This window comes from Castanea sativa, chromosome 8, assembly GCF_040712315.1.
Source record: "Castanea sativa cultivar Marrone di Chiusa Pesio chromosome 8, ASM4071231v1".
Classification (NCBI taxonomy): Eukaryota; Viridiplantae; Streptophyta; class Magnoliopsida; order Fagales; family Fagaceae; genus Castanea; species Castanea sativa.
The window spans coordinates 43,276,466-43,296,964 of NC_134020.1; the positions used below are offsets into that span (position 1 = coordinate 43,276,466).

Genomic DNA, 20,499 nt, shown 5'->3' on the forward strand with positions numbered 1-20,499 from the left:
TAATGAGTCAACTACAAATGAGGCTAATTATAAACTAAAATGATGATTATAATGATAATCAAATAGAGTTTTTGTATCTTGAAGTGGAGATCCTTTTTCTCTCAAATGAAGGAGAGAATTAATTTTTTACTATAACAGTAACAGTTAAAGAAGAAATTCAGAATTTTAGCTCACTTAGAATTCTTTGATATTTTTGGAAGACCCTATAGAATATGCTGATCAATTGGTTTATGTATTTTATTCGTAGTTGGTGTTTTGAATGTTGTCTTTCTTTGTTTGTTTTATAATTGTGTGTCGTAGTATTGTGGTTTTATCAATGTTGATTGGTGTTTCTGATTGCTTGTAGTTTGAAGCTTTTTGCGTGTTCTAATTGTGGTTTTGTTTCAATAAAATCAAATTCATCGAAAAAAAAGGAAAGTGATGTGAAACTAAAATTACAAGTAAAGACCAGCTATTATATGTCAATTTTCGAAGCTTAATATAATTTACCTTCCCAAGTAGCCATCCCATGCTATATAAAGAAGTGCTTAGTGCTTACTATCATAATATATTGAAACTTCAATGAACTCTCCTATGTTTTCATTTCAATGGCTTCCTTTTGTCTTTCTTATTTTCTTATCCTCTGTCTCTGCAACACTAATAAATATTCCAAGGTTAAGTCCAATTGGAGGAAAATTTCTACACGATCTTGAAACAGTATCTGCATCTATTTCGGATGACTTACAAACATTTTACTATGACCAAACACTTGATCACTTCAACTATAGGCCAGAAAGCTACACAACTTTTCAGCAAAGATATGTGATCAACTCTAGGTACTGGGGAGGTGCAACTAGTAACTCACCAATACTTGCTTATTTTGGAGCAGAAGCACCTTTGGATGGTGACCTTTCTGCCATTGGTTTTCTTGCTGATAACGCCCAGCAGTTTCAGGCTCTCATACTATATATAGAGGTATACATGAAATGTTAAGCAGACACATGAACACACACACAATCAATATTCTTCTCTCCCTCGCTTCCTTGTGTAATTTATTGCTGAAAAATTGAAATGAGAGCCATAATTAATTTAGAGAAGAGATGATGAGCCGTATAGGCAAAAATCATAAACTCAAAACAATTTATATTTTAGCCTTTCCTCCAGAAATAGAATAACAGAAAAGAATAGAAGTGACTAACTCTTATTAGTTCATTGAGGATCAATACTCAAAATACAAAATTTGAGACTGAAGGCTTAGTTTTTCTTCTTGTTATTGTTGTTTGTATCAACCAAATATAATCAGCATGTTTTACTGACTATCTAAGACTTCAAATTCTGAAATTTGGTTGTTAACCAAAATTTTTAATCGGAAATCGTTACTTTTTTTAATCAGCATCGATATTATGGGAAGTCAATACCATTCAGATCAAGGGAAGAAGCACTTAGAAATGCAAGCACTCTTGGGTACTTCAACTCAGCCCAAGCTATAGCAGATTATGCAGAAATCATCACACATGTAAAGGAAACACTACATGCCAATGATTCTCCAGTAATTGTCATTGGAGGATCATATGGAGGAAGTAAGTGATGAAGGTGCTTCTATATTGATTGAAAGATTACGAAGTAAACTCTAATAGGTTGGTATGTGTATATAACTTTTTCTTCATTTGTTCAGTGCTAGCTTCATGGTTTCGGCTAAAATATCCCCATGTTGCCCTTGGTGCCTTGGCCTCCTCAGCTCCAATCCTTTACTTTGATGATATTACGCCACAAAATGGATATTTTTCTGTTGTCAGCAAGGATTTTAAGGTAACAAATTGAATAAATTTAGTTTCTTCTATGGGAAAAATACAAAAAAAAGGCCTTAAGTTTATAAAATATTTCAGATTAAGCCCAAGATTTTAATTTTGTCAATTAAAATTCCAAATTTATGAAATTGTTTAAATTTGAAGCATCTTTCCATCCCCTCTATTCATTTCTTTTATTATGGGCAGTGATTGAACAAAGAAAAGCGGGAAGCCATTGTTTAAACTTTATATTTCACCTATAAGCACGTTTATAAATCAATTTGACAACCATTGAACACAAAGTATGGAGAGAGATAACTTTTGTTTAGAGAGAGAGGGCTTTATTTAGAGTGAGAAAACTATAAACAGAAAATCGAAAACTAATTATTTAGATGGAAGCGTAATATTTTATTAGTAGTTTCCCCTCTTTTCTCTACTCTATTACTTCCTAGAATAACATAAATGAATGAAATAGATGAACAATGGCTTCAAATTGAAGTAGTTGTATAAGTTTGAGAATTTAATTGACAACATTAAAAACTGATGAACTAATCCGAATTTGGGTATAAAATATGGCATTTTAATGTAACTTTCCCTCATTTTTCCTGTTCATTTTAACGAATTTAAAGTTGTCACCTACACTCGAGCGGTGCAGGAAGCTAGTGAGACTTGCTACCAAACTATACAAAAGTCATGGTCTGAAATAGATAAAGCCGCATCTCAGCTTAGTGGTCTTTCAAACCTTGGCAAGGAATTCAAGACTTGTAGGTACATGCACATAGATACCCTTCGCCATAAACTTGTTAGAATCAATAAAGTTAGACAATAATATTAATTAATTATGTTTTTTTTTTAAAAAATTACGTAATTAATCCTTTGCATCTATTTTAGACCCCTAAGCCAATCTTCGGAGCTCAAGAATTACTTGGAGTCTGTGTATTACACTGCAGCCCAATATAATCATCCTCCAGATTATCCGGTTACCATTGTTTGTGGCGGCATAGATGGAGCTCCTTCTGACGCTAGTATTCTTGAAAAAATATTTGCTGGTCTTGTTGCTTATAGAGGAATCAGATCATGCTATGTTAATGAACCCAGAAATATATCTGAAACAACTGTGGGATGGAGATGGCAGGTAAATGATGCATTTATTTATTCTTTATCACTGGTCATAACATTAATGACAAAGAGAGGATAACATATGGAACAATGTACACACCTTGTATAACTGTATTATCAATATATTACCTTAATTAATAATATTAATTTTTAGTTATTTTTTAAACTAGTCGCTAACCCGAAAGCTATTAATAACTTCCCTAATATGAAAAAAAAAAAAAAAATCAACATCATGGTATAAATTATATACCAAACCAATAAAATCTATCACGTACAAAGTAATAAAATCTATCACATAAAATGAGATATCATGAGATCATATTTAGAAAATATATAACTCATATAAGTAAACTCCAATACAATTAATTACACAAATATAGTTAATTCCATACTCATTCAATCAAGTATCTTTCATAAATTACATTAATCATTCTTTATGTCCAAGATGTATCTAAATTCTAACATTGCAAGTAACCAAAGATGCTAGACCTCAATGGGATTGAAAAGGAAACATAATGCCAATTTACACAATTTCTGAAATCATTATTTCCACTAATGAGAGAGAGAGGGGGGTGGCTGTTGTGTTGCATCTCTTAAGAAGAATCTACCATGTACATTTTTTTTTATATGTAATCGAAAAATAACAAAATAGATGTACCCCATTTAGAGTATGCACATTTGGGAGATTAAAAGTAAAGGAAAATGAGAAAATGAACCCACCTAAAGTTTTTTGCTCTCCCTCTTGATGTTGACTTTTCCAACATCTTCCAAAATCAAATTTATGTACTCCACAAATCCCTGTAAGGTGTAAAAATTAATATTTGACCAAATTTACATGTATTGTAAAAACAGGTACATGGAAACAAACCAAATTTTAAAAACAGGTACATGGAAAAAAAAACACAATTAGTGAAACAGAAAATGCTCTAAACCACAAACTAAATTTTTGAAACCGGTTTGAATTTCAAATGAGTAATTACAAAAGCATCAGTATGTAGATTTTCAATTTTCCTTTGTTTCTATATGTCTTTAGTACCAACCTGCATCAGTATGTAGCTTTTCAATTTTCATTTGTTTCAATATGTCTTTAATTAAACCTTCATGACTCTTTTACAATTTTTGCTATATATATAACCAAACTTAGTCATTGATAACATATCATTGATATACGGTTTACTTGTTGCATTATTTAACCAAAAAAAAAAATCACTAAAAACAGTGACTATAATAAAACCAATGGAACTACTAAATACTTTTCTTAATAGGAATTGTTAGTCATGTCATCTAGCTAAAACTTCCATTTAAATTATCATCTCCAATCACCCTTTGAAATCTCATGGTTGCCTTTGCTTCTTGCCTAGTAGGTTTGCACAAATTTATTATCCCACCTGCATCCATATTAAGACACACAGTAAACAAAAGCAAACATACAAAACACGTAATCTTCCATGTAGTTGTTTAATTTCTCTAAACAAATGCCAAGTTAATGTTAATGTCTCAAATTCAATTAGTAAACACTATGATACACACCTATTCCAAACTTAAACACGCAACCAATTCTACCAATACATGTAACCCTGCATAACTCATGTTTGTGTCCATAACTCACAACTTTCTTGGCCCTAAAACCCATCCCAACAATTTGCATCAAACAATCACCGCCCAGAAATATTATCTATTATTACCAAAATTTTTCCATAATTTCTATCTAAAAGATGCTTCCACCATTACCATGTATTTCCAAATATGTTCTCACGCAACTTGTAGGCTTACTAATTAGCAATTAGCTATCTGCATATATCATTGAATACTTACAACCTAGCAACAATGATAACACAAATCATAAGAATTCCTACCTAATTATGCTGCTATTCGAGGGAGTACAGATAGACATAGATCTTGTGTGACTTCCATGGAGAACTTCTTTGCTAGAGTCCTAGCATTCTTCAAAATGGGCTTCCAAATTCTTAGATGTGTCTGTAACATGAACATTACTCTAAATAGGTGAGTAAACAAAGCATCATAAACAATAAACTATACGCAAAGTACACATGATATAGAAAACTAACCATGGCATTGAGATTGACCTCAATCCTGAATTCGAATCTGCCACAAACATCACTACCAGTTTTTTTTCACAACAAAAGTTTCAAATTGAAAGCTTTAAAGGTCCAATGGAAGAACAAATTTTTTCAATTTTTTTTATTTATTATAAAAAAGAAGAAAGCAGTACCAATATAGCATTCACATACTAACTTCAGAATTTTTAAAAAAAATGATTATTTGATAAAATACAAATTGTTCATAGAAGTAATTAAAACAATGGAAATCTTGAGATGAAACAATTAAACCAAACATAAAACCAAGTTTGAGATAGCCAAGAAACTTAAATTTGCAATCATATTCCAATTTCAAAGTCTTTCTACAAACATATTACCAATAAATATGCAATAAACAGTACAGAATAAAGAAAAGACTGGTAAGTTGTATTACCAAATAAGCCAGATATCAAAATGCTAAATCCCTACCTGCAAAACAGTAAGAATCCAATTTTCAGCCAAGAAACATTAATAGAAGAGATATAGTGCAGTGCAGATAGTTTGAAACAGTGCAGTGTAGTGCAGATTTTAATGAAACAGTGCAGTGTAGTGCAAATTTTTCTTTTTTAATCTCCTTCATATCATCAAAAAATTTGATTGTGAGAGCAGGCAGCTTACCCTCATAAAAAAATGATAGATAAGAAACTAAAGTGACTACAATCCTCAAGAGACTAATTTTCAATTTCTAAGTCTAACTCATATTCCAATGCTACTGATTCGAAATAACTTGATTAAAAAAAAACTGACTTGAAGTGAACTATTCCTAAACAGAGTAACTCAAAGTGCACTTATTCAAAGTGAACTAATTCGAAGTAAATTAATTTGAAGTAAACAAAAGCAGATCAGATCCTAAGTCATAATTCTAACATCAAATTGATTGAAAGCAAGCATAAATGCAGACCAACCATAGACTACCACTAAACAAATTCAAACCATAGCTCAGTTTCCACACAAAAAAACAATCACCTGCATCACCATAGTTGCTGCTGTTAGCTAGCTTTAACTCATGTTTTCCATAGTGACCAGTAATTTATAGAGGCAAAGGAACCCAGATATTAAAAGCAAAAGCCTAAACTAAATCCTCTAATTGATTTAAGAATTCCATTTTGTTTTATGCAGTTACTTTCAGTTATAGTCTTGCAGCCTTGCAAGTATTTGAATGTATCTTATCTAATCAATGTGTCAGCTGCATCATACCTTGCATGTCCAAACGTTCATGTGTTTGAAGACAAACATAATGTTGTTGAGCAATACAATACTCAAATCTGAAAAACTAAACAACACTGAAAAACTAACCTCAACGTACTCCACACCAATTTCGCTAAGATTATCAGGAATGTTGTGAGATGAAAGCAAGCTGATAACTCCACCTCGCTCAGTTTCCACTAAGAAAATTCAAACCCATAGCTCAGCTTCCACACAAAAAAAAAATTCAAATTGATTATCACCATTTTAATATCTATTTAAAATATTGAAGATGTAACTCACTTCAAAAAATATTATCGTCAAAACACACTACTAAACTCAGTTACAAAGTTCCAAACCTAAGACTTATCCAAGTGTGTGCACAAACACAATTACAAATACAAAAGAAACACAGCTAAAACAGCACATATTAAAATAATAATGCAACAGTAAACTGTTGAAGTTACACGCTATTATTGCTCTCCGGTATAATGGTGTTTTTGTTAAGGAGTGAAAAGAATTGGAGCAACTATTATGACAAAGAATTCCATTAGTATGATTATAATGAAAGTGGCAGAACCCAAAGTGCTTTAGAAAATACCAGGTCTTGACACATAGTTTGTTTGTATAAAAGGGATGGATATAGGTGGCTAAGAAAGTGAGTCCACTTAGAAGCACTTTGCTTCATGGAATGGGAAATTCTCCAATTACTAATTCTCATGGCCCTTCAAACCCACCCATGGAACAATGAATTTTAGACTCGAATTGGAAACATCGGAAGAAGGAAAGGAAAATCCATAAAGCTATTTCAAGCATAACCTAATCTTTAAAACCTCAATAGTTTTTTTTTTTTTGTTGCTTTTTGCTTGGAAATAGATTGATCATAGTGGATTTCTTTAGGTTTTAACAATTATGCATAAAATAGCATTGTTTAGGAACACAACCTTTTGATTTTACAAATCGAAGTATTTTTTCTGCTAAAACTGATATAACTAAACTAAAATTCAAAAAAAGCTAAGAAATCCAAACTATTCTAAGTCTAAACTTGAAACAGTCAAAACATAAACCTACCAGCTGTATTTTTTTTCTGCAAAAAACTGACATAACTACACTAAAATTTGCGTTTCATGATTTCTTTAAATGTAAACAGAACACTAAAATAGTTAGAAATTAGATGTACATAGATTATCACAGAGGCAAACGTTACAATTCAAATTGAAAGAACACTAAAATAGTTAGAAATTAGAATACCATACCTTTAACCCCTGATTCGATTGGTGGAGATGAATGAAGAGAAAGGCAATAAGAATAAACCTAGAAATTGAACAGCCGTGAAAAAAAAAAAAAAGACTAATAAGAATCAACTATTTATAAGATAATAGTTATAGAGTCCTAATAGATTTAGAGTTCGGATTCAAAAAAATAATAATATTATAGAGTTCTAATTAAATTTGTTTAGTAGTTACCTTTGGGCCGGTTTCGACGGGCTTGATACAGACATAGTTGATGGGCCATGGGCTGGATGAGACCCACGGCAAATGGGGCGCCGTTTCTGGGTTGTAGAGGTTGCATGTGGGTGGTGGGTGGTCTGAGGAAGGAGATCGATTCTGAGGAAGAAGATGTCTGTTGGGTATGGTGGGTATCGTGCGATGCTTTGCTGTTGGTAGAGCTGGTAGAGGAAGGAGATGGTCAGATCTGAGATTTGGGGGAAGTAGTTGATAGCATTTGAGAGATATGAGAAGAGGGATTATCTGAGTTTTGGGTTTTGGGGGAAGGATATGGTAGTGCAAGAGATATGAGAAAGAGAGATTTTTTATTATTGTGTTTTTGGTTTTTTTTCTTACAAGTATCGGTTTTTCAGAGCTTCGGGATATTACAAATTTTTTTTTTTTGGTTTTATTGTTTTGAGTGTCGGGTTTATTACGTTTTTTTTTTTAAAATGTTAGACTGACGTGAAAAATGGTAAAATGTGCCGATTCAACTGCAAAACATTTGACTTATTTTTAAAAATTAATCAATATGATTTTATTATTATTTGGTTTTTTTCCACCTTACACTTTTTGTAAGTGGCGTATTCAAATCCAAATTCTCCTTATTGAGAGAAACAGATAATATAACACTATAAACCTATGAGGTTCTAAGCTAATATAAGTTATCTCTACAATGTACACTCATGGAGAGTTTCATGAACTGTGCCAGATATGTACATAGCTCGAATTTTTCTTAACATTTGCATAATTTGTACTCATACAAGTACAAGTTGCTCACTATGCGACCCCAATGTAAATTACATCCAATGTAAGTTAAATTACATGTTCTTGAAAAGAGAAAACATGTACCTAAGGAGGTCTTTGGTAATGTTGTTCTAGTAATGTTCAACGTTGTTTATATTTTTTAAAAATATGTGTGAGTGAAAAAGTATGTGAAAATACGTGTACTGTTGTTTAAAAACTGAAAATTATTGCTCAAAATCACATACCAAACGCCCCTAAGTTTTTTCCTATACCTTATTTATATATCTAACAATCCTTCCCTTGGCATGAAATTTATATTGCCATTGAAAAATTGTACTCAACTTTTTTTTTTTTTTTAATTTTTAATTTTAGCTTATGTGAAAATGATTGGTGTTGTGCATTTAGACATGTAGTGATATGGTGATACCAATAGGCCGTGGCAATGATACCATGTTTGAACCGGATCCTTTTATCCTAAGCAGCTACATCGAGCAGTGCAAGAGCATCTACGGTGTCCCACCTCGGCCTCATTGGGTCACTTCTTATTATGGAGGCCATGTACGCATTCTTTACTTATCTTCACAAACTATTAATTTTCAGAGCACTTGTAGTACTTTATTAAGTAAATATTTTGTTGGTTGCCGTGTTGTTTTCACTAGTAATACTAAAACAAACATTTCTGAAAATTTTATGGCATATTTTCAGGATATCAAATTGATTCTCCAAAGGTTTGGAAGCAACATCATATTCTCCAATGGGCTGAGAGATCCTTACAGTACTGGCGGGTAACTAGATAATCAAACAATTAGTCAATTATTACCACCACCCAAACTTTTTAGGTTTACTTGATCGGCTATAACAACTTTCTATTTTTGATTCCAGGGTCTTGGACAACATATCAGACACTATTGTTGCAGTTAGTACAGTTAATGGTATGTGCTCAACTCATTTATTTAGTTTATTGATACCATTTAATGGGATACATTATATCTAGAAGTAGAGTAATTGGGCGTCCATAAGCATTTGAGAAATGCTCAATAATGTTTGAACTTGAGGAGATTTCTTAGCTTTTGGCGAAGAATATTTCAAAGCAGGGGCGGAGCCACTTTATACTTGGGGGGGTGGGGGTGGGGGGAAATGTTCAAGAAGTTTTAATAGTTGGTAAAAAATAGGCTCTAAACAATTTTTGTCAGATTTGGCGCCTTCAAATGAAACTGATTGGCCCCCCACCCCCCAAGTCTCCTTGATTCATTCAAATTTATTCAACTAATTTGACATTTGTTAATCTTTCTCCATCTCCTCCCCCAACACGTCATTACACAAGCCCAACTTGTATAAGTTTTACTATTGGGCTATAGCTTCCTTTATAGAAGGTTATTACTTCACCTTTTCAATTTGTATTTTCCATCTTCCTCATCACTCACAGTGAAAGTGTTCCTTAATCTCTCTACTCCTCCATTTCTTCTTCTCCTTTTTCATTTCTATTTTACATCAAATTCAATTCATTTTTATCTAAGTTCAATTTCAATTTCAATTTATATATATTAAAGTTTATAATTTTTATTCTTCCTCTTCTTTATTAATCCAATTGTTAGTCTAATTCATTATTAATATTTAGTATTTCATACTAACATACTAAGACAATCATATTTGAGTAAGTTTTGGTATGACAAACACATCTAATGCTAGATTAGATGCATAAATCTTTATAGTTCAACATATGGTACCACTAATTTTATTTGAAAAATCTCATACACATGCCAAAACTAACAAATTTGTATGTGTTTGACAAATTTGTTCAGTAATGAGTGGGTCACACACACACACACACACACACACACACACACACATATATATATATATATATATATATCTTGTTAATTAATATGATCATTTAGTCTTGGCTAGCCACCTCAAAGGAAAATTTCTAGCTCCACCCCTGTTTTAAAGAGAAATAAATTATAGCTGAGTTCATGCTCAAATCAATTTTCAATTTGCAGGATCTCATTGCTTGGATATACTCTTCGCAAAGGAAAGTGATCCAGATTGGTTGGTCATGCAGCGAAAGGTTGAGGTTAGGATCATCGAACAATGGATCACCAAGTACTATGCTGATCTTCTCGCCTACAAGAAATAAATTGAAGTCACACCAAAGATGAATGAAGCAATAAACGTCGTACATATTAAAACCTTCCACTACAAAAAACGTGGCTAAAACAATATACCTATAACCACGTTTTAAAAAGCACAGCTATGGGGCAATTCTGTAGCCGCGTTTATAATGTTTGCAGCGGTGTTTTATTGGGTAAGGCATATGGCCGCGTTTAAAAAAAGCGGCTATATGTCCAGCCGAATTTTTTTTTAAGATGTCCAATAGCTGTGTTTGGTAAATGCAGCTATAGTGTTGTTTGTAGTTGTGCATCTATGTATTGCAATAAAACATTATGTAATCCGTTCCATAATTTTTTTTTTTGTTTAAACAAAAAACCATTATGTAGTCTGACACTAAAGTTATTAATTTACCACTTGACCTTCAAATCTCCTTACGATGAATAGATTGAATTCTAGTTAACTCAATTAATAAGTTTGTCATCGTGACCTTAGCAGGGTGCTCACGGGGCTCCCATAACTCATTGGCATGCTGCCAAAATTTGTGCATTTCATCAGAGTTTGCTTTACAATTTGAGGAGACTTCTTATGTATATTTATAAATTTGATTTATTTATAATGGTTCTCTACCTCTTGAAAGTTTACCCTAATCTGGGGTTGAACTCCAATCTTATCCTTATTTCAAATAATTTTATTTGCAGAAACTAGAAAGTAGCAACAATAAATTTTTTTATTACTAATAGTCTAATTAGAAAACCCCTAACAACACATTAGTAAATAATTTTGGCAAAACTATATTATTGGTCCTTAAAGTTTCCCTATTATGAGTTTTTGATTTTTAAAGTTTTAAATGAGTACAATTGGTCCTTAAAGTTTAAAAAATGAGCATTGTACTATCGCACACCCTTAGTGTGATGGTCATCGCACTAAGGGTGTGTGATAGTTACTCTACAAGTATGAGTGCTTGTGGGATATGGAGGGTAAAGACCAGAGTTGAAGTCTTCAAGAGAGAGTTTCACTCATATATACACTTAGATTAGGCTAGAGTAGAATTTCTATTTTGTATAAAAAAAACTGTGCACTGTTAGTCCCTCAGTTAATTTCCTTACCTATACATTTAGTGGGGCAAATCATTTCAATATGGGTTTTGCCCCAAATTAAAACCCCGAAAATTCCCTAATTTTTTAAGTTCCTAATCAAGATTAAGCGGCAACACAAATTCAATTGAATTTTTTTTTCTAATAAAAAATTCAAGAACCCAACAACTCATCAATTATATTGTAAAGATGAATCATGAAAAATTTTACAATTGTTAATATGGAAAACAATTCAACTGTGTCCTATTATTAATATCTAAATCCAAGAAACCTAGGGAATTAAAGGATTGAAACCCATGTGGCCCAAAATGATTAGTCTCTAACTTTATTATTCTTCCATTTTGACTAACTGTGCTCATTTTTTAAATTTTAGGGACCAAAGATACTCATTTGAAACTTTAAAGACCAAAATCGCTCAATAGGTTAACTTTAATGATCAATGTCATAGTTTTGTCAAGGGTAAAATACTATTTTGGTGCTTAAACTTTACAAAAAGTTTGTTTTCATCCTTAAACTTTAAAAAGTTCATTTGTTTTTTGTCCTCCCAAACTATTAAAAAGATCATATTTTGCCTTTAAACTATTAAAAATGTTTTATTTAATTTCTTAAACTTTACCAAAAGTTTGTATTTTATTCCTAAACTATTGAATTTTTTTTTTTACAAAATTTAGGGATGAAAAAAGAACTTTTTGAAGTTTAGGTAAAAATAAAATTTTTTTGACAAAGTTTAGATATCAAAATAGTATTTTACCATTTCGTAAATAATTTTGGAAAGATAACATTAATATCAGTATTAACAAGTCCATAACTATTTTTATTTTATTTTAATACAAATTAGAATTTCTACTCTAACATAATCTAAGTGTATATGTGTATGAAGCTCCCTCCTAGAGACTTGAATCTTGACCCTTGCCCCCACACTCCACAAGCATTTATGCTTGTAGAGTGACCACCGCACCAAGGGTGATTGTTTAATACTTCAATCTCTTGCCCTTGAATTCTATAAGTAATTAAGAAGACACAACCATTGAACCAGGCAACCAGCACCAAACCTAGCTAAAAGTCCTATGGGAAATGAGAGTTAGAATTGACGTGTGTAACTCTTAATATTCAAATGTTGTTTTTGTGTTTTACATTATTACTAGTTGGAATGGCTCTATTTCTTTTGGATTTTATGAGGTAATCCATAAGAAAGTGAGATTCATCTCAACTATTGAATTGAATTTTGAAAGCTCGAATTTGTGCTAAAACACAAGAGCTTGTTCAGACCCTCCCAATTAAAACTTACGGCTAGATAGTTTTTACTCTAACTTATACTAAGTGCGAAACAAGAATAAATAAGCGCAAATAACCGTTAACACTACCCTAAATCATATTCATCCATTATTAACAATAAAAGGAAAGCTTAAAGAGTAGAGAAGAAAGATGCAAATACAAGATAACATCGAGACGTGTTATCGAAGAGGAAACCGAAGAACTTGGCGAAAAACCTCTTTGCAACCCTCTAAGTCGAAATCGATCTATTAGAGAATAAAGTTGAAGTATACAAATAACAAAAGACCCTCCAAGCTTAGTCTACCCCACGTATTTGAGCCCTCCAAGCTTCTGCTACCAACTGACTTCTTGGAGTCTTGTCTTCTCTAGCTTTTTGGATCCTACAATTTAGCCCGGTTGCATCTGCCAATGAATAGCTCCTTTCAATGCTTCCCAGTAGCACCAAAATCTCACTTTACACCCAGGATGGGTGTGGAAAGTGTTTGAGCTAGCAACCTCTCAAAGATATAGAGATGGAAATGTAGGAGTTGAGGAAAACCACAAAGAAATGTGTAGATGATTGTAGGTATGACAATCTCTAACTCTCAAGTATATTTTCTAGGGTTTTCTCTTTAAAAAACACTCCTTAAAATTTGTGGGTAATGAGGGTATATATAGTGTGGGTAAAGACATAGTAAAGCAAAACATAACTTTTTGCCAAACAGAGAGTTTTGCGAGTCCTTCGTGGGTTGGTCTTACCTGTGAGATACTCGCGAAAAGTTCAGCCTGACACAACTCTTCATCTTCCAGTCATGTGTTCTACATGTGGTTCTTTTTGCGGGTAAGCTTCTCATGAGACAGTCGCGAGCTTGTTGTGAAATCCACTTTGTTGGGTTAAAATAAATTGACCTCTTACAAATTAATTAATTACCCAAGTTAATTAATTAATCAAATTATATGCAATAGCATGGTAGCACAAACAAATCATGAAATAACTAAATGCAGCGAAAAATAAATTTAATACAGGTGGTTTGTTTACAAATGGGAAAAATCATTGAGGTAAAATCCTACCAGATGAATTTAAGGTCACCACTCTCGAGAATCCACTATTATCAATCACAAGCGGTTACAAGTATAAAGAATCTTACTAAACCCTTTGGCCTATCTCGAAATACCAACCTACAGTTGAACCCTTACCTCAATACCCAGTTAGACTTGTATTGTAGCGGCAATCTCTCCGTTCAATACACAAATCCCAGTACGTGACTAACTCACCATCTTGAAGAAGTTTGTTGGCTGCGAAGTTTGTTGGCTGCAAAGTTCTTCAGTTTATCAATAATGAATATCAGGAATCTCCTTGGTCACAAAACCCTTGGCATACAGATGTAGTAGCTTCTATAGAGAGAATGATGAATTAGGTCACTTTTTGCATTCGGTCACACAATGCATGTATTCTCTTGGCGTCACCTTATGACGACCTTTAAAATAAGCCTTATATATGTTTAGGATTGAGAGAAAATAAACCCTACACAAATACATAGTAATATGTGTGTAATCAGATCTAAAAAATCTGATTTCATAATTCTCGACAGATATATCTTGTGTCGAGCTTGTGTCGAGCTTCAACATTAAATCTCGATAGAAAGGATTCTGTCGAGCTTTAATGAACAGCTCTTCTTTACTTTTTCTTGGTTAGACTTGCATGGCTTCTAAAAGCTCGGATTTATGTTAAAATACAAGAGCTTGTTTAGACCCTAAATTAAAAATTACAGTTAGATTGCTTTTACTCTAACTTATCTAAGTGCGGAAACAAGAGTAAATGAAGCGCAATCAACCGATACTATTCTAGTGCATAAACATGAACAATAAACAATAAAAGTAAAGCACAAGAGTAAGGGAAGAGAGATGCAAACACAAGATAACACAGTAATGTGTTATCAAAGAGGAAACCGAAGAATTCGGCGAAAAACCTCTCCACCGTCCTCCAAGTGGTAAATCAATCCACTAAACAATAAATTGGGATACACGAATAGCAAGAGACCCTCCAAGCCTAATCTACCCAATGTACCTAAGCCCTCCAAGCTCCTACTCCAACAAGGCGTCTCAAAACTGTGTCTTGTCTAGCTTTTCGGATCCCACAGTACACCTGATTGCATCCGCCAAGCCTCACCGGCTTGTTTTGGCAAATCCCTAAAGCTTCCCAAGCTCCAGAACACTCACTACACTCTGAAAAGGTGTGAGTTGTGTTTGGGTACAAATCTCCTTTCAAGGCATGACAATGGGAGAGGGAGGAGAAGATGCTACAATGATTTCTCACTAAGGATGAGTAGCTCTCTCTCTAAAAGATGGGTGTGTGTGTTGTAGAAAACCTATCTAGGGGTTTTTTTTTTCTCTGAATGACCTCTCTTACTCTTGTGGGTAATGAGGGTATATATAGTGTGGGTGAAGGGTAAGAAAGTCACACTTAAAAATCCTCCAGGCAGAGAGTTTCATGGGTATTTCGCGAGAAGACCTTACCCGCGAGACACTTGCGAAATCCTCTAGGCTGGCACGACTTTTCAGCTTCTAACATGTGCTTCTCACGTGGCTCTTTTGTGGGTTAGCTTCTAGCGAGACACTCGCAAAATCCATTGATTCTTCATTTTATGCTCGATTCTTCACCAACTTAATACTAAAGCCAATACAATAAAATCCCACAAAATACAAGGAACAAAATTAAAGCAATTACAACACTTTTTATCATGGAATAAAGCCAACATGAAATATAGTTGTAAATCACAACTTTATAGCTTCAATATTTAACTGGAACACTTATTTCTTGAAGCACTAAACCCATCCTAGATCTACCCAATTACAAGTAAAGTGCATTTTGTTAAAGGATTAGCCAATTACATAAATATGTCCCTAACACTTGTTCATCCTTTGAAGTTTGAGTCTTTACCAATTTCTCACACTCATCCCTTACAATTAAATTCACATACATACAGGGAAATGGTTGAAGAAATTAAAATCAAATTTGGCACGAAATTAAAGCCAACACGACATAGTTGGAAATCATAACTTTACAAATCTAAATGTATTGTGAGACTCATCTCAACCATTGAATTGAATCTAAATGTTGATTGCTAAGATAGTGATCCACCATTAAAAGAGATACTTATTCTTTGTATTTTGGGTAAATTTTAAATTACAAACCTAAAGTTTGGGGGTATTTGAATTTTATACCATGAAATTTCAGAATTTATGGTGTAAAATTCAAACACTTTTAAACTTTAGGAGGTAAAATCTAAATTCTGAAAGTTCAGGATGTAAAATTCAAACACCCCCAAACTTTAGTGTAATTTACAATTTACCTTTTTCCTTTTAATTAAAGAATACGAGTTTCTAAATGCATAATCATGGATGCTATTTTTTTTATGCAACCAATTGTGTATAGGAATAATTTAGGGAAAAAAATTGTGTATAGGAATATCCACTCTTGGCTGAACTTATCCAAATTGTGGACGTCATGGCTATATGCAATCATGGATGTCATCTTTGATAAATAATTTTTTTTAAATAGATCTTAAACCTATTCTCTTAAAACATTCATTAACTTTTTCCTTTTCAAATTATAGATTTCGATTTTTCTAGTCAAAATTTTAATATTTAAGCGTATTTGGTCAAAAACTTCAAGTTCAAGGTAGCCAATAATCCAATTATATATATATATATATATATATATATATATATATGAAAGCCAATAATCCAATTTGGTAATTTGTGCCGGCTTCATTTAAATGATAATGACAATGGTGGTGATGAATTAAGACACAGGCGAAAGTCATAGTAAATGCTCATAATTAAAATTGATTCAATCATCTTCATTTAATGAGTTTTCAATCATTGGAGGTGCAGGCATCATTTGAATGTATTTTTTTTTTTTTGAGAAGGAAACCTGAAATTTATTTCATTAAGGCATATCTACCTGATAAACATTCAAACAATGGCCAGGAATATCCTCCATCCATACATAATAACCTGTGATATGACGTGCATATCTAGCAAGGTTGTAAGCTACTTTGTTGCTTTCTCTACTAGCATATTGGAACCTAAACCCCCTAAACCAATTAGCCAAGCTTTGTGCATCTCGGATCAGCAAGCCATATGCAGTGAAAGGTTGTGAGGGATCAACTAAAGCGTTCATGACTGTTTGACAATCGCCCTCAAAGACAATTCTATCAAAACCGAGCTCGGATGAGAGTTCAATGGCTCGGATGGTTGCCAAAGCTTCCATTTCCACCATGGAAGACATGAGCTAGATGTTCTGTGAAGCTGACGCCATTACCAAACCCCTACTGTCTCACCAAATGACTCCAATTCCTGCTCTTCCCTCTTCTTTAAAAATGGCTGCATCAAAGTTAGCTTTAAGCCAACCATCGTGAGGGGGTGACCACCTAACATCTGTTTGAACATAGGGCATAATGCTACGTGGCTTTCGTTAAGCTGCTCCATACTCCATCAACCCCTCACTAGCTTCCTATGCTACCAAATTCAGGGGGAAACCTGGAGGATCTGTTCTAACCTTATTTCTCCTGAACCACACCGTCCAAGCTTGCATGGCAAAAAGTTCTCCACTACAATCCAACTCGAGGACATGTTGGAGCAATTGTGGGAAGTTATCGAATGTCATTTGGCTTTTGAAACTCCACTGAATATTGTCATTCCACACCTGTGCTAGCTCCGGACAAGACCAAAGTGCATGGAGCACGGTCTCTTCATGTTGAGAACAGAGGGGACAAACCGAGTCATCTACTACACATCGACGCTGCAGATTACTCTTCGTTGGAATGGCATTCCTACAAGCCCTCCACAAAAAGTTTCGGACTTTGCAAGGCAAGGGCGAATTCCAGATTTTTTCCCACAATGGTTTCATCAAGTCGGAGCTGTTTTGTCGCAAAGGAAGGTCTAATTTTGCTTCAGTTTTGAGGAAGAAATACCCAGACTTGACCGAGTACTCACTAGATTGCACGTAAGGCCATAAAAGAGTGTCGTTTGCATTAATTCGGCTGAGTGGGATTTTATGTACCAGCTCTGCTTCTTCTGCAGTAAAAGAATTTTGCAGCAACAAACTTTTCCATTGCCTTGTGACTGGGTTAATGAGAGAACTCACCTTTGCTTCCTGCAAGTTTGCCGTGAGGGGTCCATGGACTGTCGGAGTTTGTAAAGAGGACAACCATTTGTCACCCCAAATTTTGGTACTCTCCCCATCACCAACTCTCCACCTTGCACCCCTCCGGATCACCTCCCTACCCTTCAAAATACTCCTCCATGCGTATGAGCCTCCATGTCCTTCTTTAGCTTCTAAAATTGAGCAATTGGGAAAGAACCTTGATTTAAATACTTTGTAGAACAAAGAATCATGGTTATGCAGCAACCTCCAAGTTTGTTTAGCCAAAAGAGCATCATTAAACAAAGCTAACTCCTTGAATCCCATACCCCCTTCGGATTTTGGTTCACACATTTCCTCCCATTTCACCCAATGAATCTTCCTTCGATCGCCCTTTTGCCCCCACCAAAACCTTCGAATGAGCTTTTCAATTTCATCACAAAGGCCTTTTGGGAGCTTGAAACAACTCATTGTGAAAGTGGGAATCGCTTGCACCACCACCTTTATTAACACCTCCCTCCTCGCTTGAGAAAGCAATTTTTCTTCCCAACCTTGTAGCTTCCTCAACACCTTCTCTTTTATATTATAAAAACTCGCTTTTTTATGTCTCCCCACTAGTGATGGTAAACCAAGATATTTGTCATAATGCAAAATTTCCGGCACCCCCAAAGCTTCCTTGATTTCTATCCTTATGGCCTCGGTAGTGGACTTGCTAAAAAACATGGAGGTTTTTCCTCGGTTAATTTTTTGCCCTGACAAACTTTCATAGTGAGACAAAATATCCAGCAATTGTTGACATTCACTCCTATTAGACCTGCAAAACAATAAGCTGTCATCTGCAAAGAGCAAATGGGTTAGTTTAGGACCTCCCCTGTTAAGGGAGAATCCATGGATAAGCCCCTCCCTTTCTGCCTTCACAATTAGACTGTTGAGTCCTTTTGTGCATAATAAAAATAAAAAGGGAGATAAGGGGTCTCCTTGACGAATACCCCTTGAAGGTTGAATCATCCCTTGTGGCTCCCCATTTACAAGCACGGAATAAGATACTGTTTTTACACAAATCATCATAAGAGTAATCCATTGTTCATTGAAACCCTTCCTCCTCATCACTTCCTCCAAAAAACTCCATTCCACTCTATCATAGGCCTTACTTATATCCAATTTAGCCGCCATATAACCTGAATTTCTTGATTTATGGCTACTTATGCTATGCAAGGTTTCAAATGCTACAAGAATATTATTTGAAATCAAGTGATTTTTGGTAAAAACACTTTGGTGTTCGGTTATTATGGATGGTAAGATTTTCTTTAAGCTATTTGCAAGGACTTTAGAAAAAAATTTGTAAAGAACATTGCATAGGCTAATAGGATGGTATTCAAAAGCAGCCAAGGGGTTCTTTTTTTTGGGATTAAAATTATAAAGGTATGATTTAGGGGATGGGGTATAGTGGCTGAATTTAGCATTGACAAAATTGTTTTTGAGATATCATCACCAACAAGACTCCAAAAATTTTGATAGAAGAGAGGGGGCATAGCATCGGGTCCAGGAGCTTTAAGGGGAGCCATTTGTTTAAGTGCTTCTTCCACCTCCATCTCCGTAAATTCTTGCATAAGCATGGCATTCATGTCATCGGTAACACATCTTTCCATGTGGTTCAAGGCTGCCTCCCCAATTATTGGGTTTGAAGAGGTAAAGAGTTGCTGGTAGGACTCAGTGAATGCTTCAGCAATGTCATGGGGTTGAGTTACCCAATCCCCCAATGAATTTTGAATACCCAAAATCTGATTCCTCTGGTACCTTTGGGTTGCTCGACTATGAAAATATTTCGAGTTCATATCTCCACCCACCAACCAAAAAGATTTAGCCCACTGCCTCCACATTATATTTTCTTTAACCAACAATTCATTAATCTCTAATTTCAGCTCTCTAACCCGAAAATTACACCCTGAATGTCTTTCCTCCAATTCTGCCTTAGCCAACCTCTTCCTTTTCTCCACAATTTCCTTTCTAATATGTCCGAAGTTCCTCCTACTCCATTGTGTAAGTTTTTTTCCACACCTCTCTATTTTTTTCAACACTTGAGCATCGGCCTCATTGCTTGAATTATTTCTCCACACCGCTTCAATTACTTGACCACACCCTTTATCTGACAACCACATTTCTTCAAACTGAAAAGGCCTAGACATAGGGGGAGGTGGTATGTCACTTGGAGTGATCCATAGAGGAGAATGATCTGATGTAGTACATGTGAGATGAGTAACCTTTGTACCCGCAAATTGGGTGAGCCACTCTGGAGTGCATAGAGCTCTATCTAGCCTTTCCCATATCGAATACCCATTACTGTAATGTTTGCTCCATGTAAATTTTGAACCCTAGTACCCAAGATCAATAAAACCACAAGCATCAATTGCATCTCGGAAGAGTTGCATTTGGTTATTACTCCTCCTATTCCCACCCAATTTTTCATCACTTCGAACCAACTCATTA

The 20,499-nt window shown here is 34.4% G+C and overlaps 2 protein-coding genes across 17 annotated transcripts; one reads left to right on the plus strand and one right to left on the minus strand.

The window, feature by feature from the left end:
- Positions 1 to 548: 548 nt before the first annotated feature.
- Positions 549 to 10,943, plus strand: LOC142607493 (uncharacterized). Its single transcript, XM_075779008.1, has 9 exons — positions 549 to 954; positions 1,373 to 1,559; positions 1,655 to 1,788; positions 2,422 to 2,534; positions 2,658 to 2,901; positions 8,809 to 8,961; positions 9,109 to 9,188; positions 9,286 to 9,335; positions 10,404 to 10,943. The coding sequence occupies exons 1-9, from the start codon at positions 562 to 564 to the stop codon at positions 10,538 to 10,540; spliced, it is 1,491 nt and encodes a 496-aa protein (XP_075635123.1). The 5' UTR covers positions 549 to 561; the 3' UTR covers positions 10,541 to 10,943.
- Positions 919 to 8,033, minus strand: LOC142607494 (uncharacterized). 16 transcript variants are annotated; one of them, XR_012839333.1, is made up of 8 exons: positions 7,636 to 8,033; positions 7,426 to 7,483; positions 6,281 to 6,369; positions 4,955 to 5,006; positions 4,742 to 4,862; positions 4,209 to 4,273; positions 3,606 to 3,683; positions 3,179 to 3,489 (listed from the first exon to the last, which is right to left on the minus strand). XR_012839333.1 is itself a non-coding variant. In XM_075779012.1 (6 exons), exons 1-5 carry the CDS (start codon positions 7,668 to 7,670, stop codon positions 4,746 to 4,748), a joined length of 336 nt encoding a protein of 111 aa, XP_075635127.1. In that variant the 5' UTR covers positions 7,671 to 8,033; the 3' UTR covers positions 3,179 to 4,273; positions 4,742 to 4,745. The 16 variants fall into 16 exon arrangements, 3 of the variants coding, with proteins under 3 accessions (XP_075635127.1, XP_075635125.1, XP_075635124.1); XR_012839329.1 differs by lacking the exon at positions 3,179 to 3,489 and adding an exon at positions 919 to 1,037 and having other exon boundaries at positions 3,606 to 4,273; XR_012839332.1 differs by lacking the exons at positions 3,179 to 3,489; positions 4,209 to 4,273 and adding an exon at positions 924 to 1,037.
- Positions 10,944 to 20,499: the final 9,556 nt, after the last annotated feature.

Coding starts and splice junctions, on each gene's coding strand:
- LOC142607493 (XM_075779008.1), top strand. CDS start 562: ATGAACTCTCCTATGTTTTCATTTCAATGGCTTCCTTTTGTCTTTCTT. Junction 1,560..1,654: donor TGGAGGATCATATGGAGGAA/GTAAGTGATGAA, acceptor TCATTTGTTCAG/TGCTAGCTTCATGGTTTCGG. Junction 9,189..9,285: donor GATCCTTACAGTACTGGCGG/GTAACTAGATAA, acceptor TTTTGATTCCAG/GGTCTTGGACAACATATCAG.
- LOC142607494 (XM_075779010.1), bottom strand. CDS start 7,670: ATGTCTGTATCAAGCCCGTCGAAACCGGCCCAAAG. Junction 6,370..7,425: donor AATCGAATCAGGGGTTAAAG/GTATGGTATTCT, acceptor GAATTTTCTTAG/TGGAAACTGAGCGAGGTGGA. Junction 5,007..6,280: donor TTGGTGTGGAGTACGTTGAG/GTTAGTTTTTCA, acceptor AAAAACTGGTAG/TGATGTTTGTGGCAGATTCG.